This window comes from Opisthorchis viverrini (genome assembly GCF_000715545.1).
Source record: "Opisthorchis viverrini unplaced genomic scaffold opera_v5_4225, whole genome shotgun sequence".
Taxonomy (NCBI): Eukaryota; Metazoa; Platyhelminthes; class Trematoda; order Opisthorchiida; family Opisthorchiidae; genus Opisthorchis; species Opisthorchis viverrini.
Genome location: NW_008756865.1, coordinates 1 through 956, shown reverse-complemented (window position 1 = coordinate 956; position 956 = coordinate 1). Strand labels below are relative to the sequence as shown.

At 42.6% G+C, this 956-nt stretch overlaps 1 protein-coding gene across 1 annotated transcript; it reads right to left on the bottom strand.

The window, feature by feature from the left end:
- Positions 1-460: 460 nt before the first annotated feature.
- T265_16086 (hypothetical protein) lies at positions 461-889 on the bottom strand (the record flags this gene model as incomplete). Its single annotated transcript, XM_009179592.1, has 2 exons — positions 461-684; positions 829-889. Coding segments are annotated over 2 exons (282 nt in total), but the record flags the coding sequence as incomplete, so codon positions are not given.
- Positions 890-956: the final 67 nt, after the last annotated feature.

The window sequence follows — 956 nt, the reverse complement described above, 5'->3', positions numbered from 1 at the left end:
TCCTTGTCTTGAGGCTATAACCCCTCCACTTGAAATATAGATAGTGTGGAAATCCCTGGGAATACTTTGTTTCATCTAGGAAGTGCACATAAATGGTACACAAGTTTGATAAATCTAGATAAAAAGTGGGTTTCTTTACCAGTCTGTTTCATTGTGTGTATCATGTTTTTGTGCCGTATTGTTCTGGGGCATCGGCCACGCGAACTAGGGTGAACCTCAGAGAGCAAATTTTCGAGGAAGGCTCATTGGTTTGCTTCCTGAGAGATCTTGCGTCGTTCACGATCACATACCATGGATGAAGCAGATTAGACATTTTTCAGAAAACAGGAATAGGAAATTTCCTGGTACGGAGGCCATGAAAAACCTGAAAGTGCCCATGTGTTGGTGCATTTTTAGCACGAATTCGGTGCTTTTGGAAGCAGCCTCGCGCAATATACTTAAAAACGTCGATTGACTTACCCGGATATTGTGTTTGAATCGATGCTTGACACGAAGGAGGATCGGACCCGCACCGAAAATAGGTAGGAAGCATGCCTCATGATCGTACTTATACATGTGACACAGGTAGCATGGTGCACAACATGCAACCAGGAAGCCTGGAAGAATAGAACGACACGTTATAAAAAGGTCACGGAGGCATTTGAGAAACACAGCACGATGAGAACTTCGAAGAAAAAACGCATACTGTTTGACTCAGGTTGATGGACAGTGTAGGATAATTTGATGCACCTGGACTACAGCTCATTCATGCATTATAAGAATATCATCTCCTAACCAACCCTCAGACTAATCATCAGAAAATCGGAAGTTACAAAATGGTACACATACATCTGGGTACGTCTTCACAGCATCCAAACATATTCGTGGTCCATTCGCGCTGTTGCACAGGCTGAAACAATGTACGATATAAGGACATGATTAGTAATCACAAAGTCCTTGACTTTGTCTATCTGTCA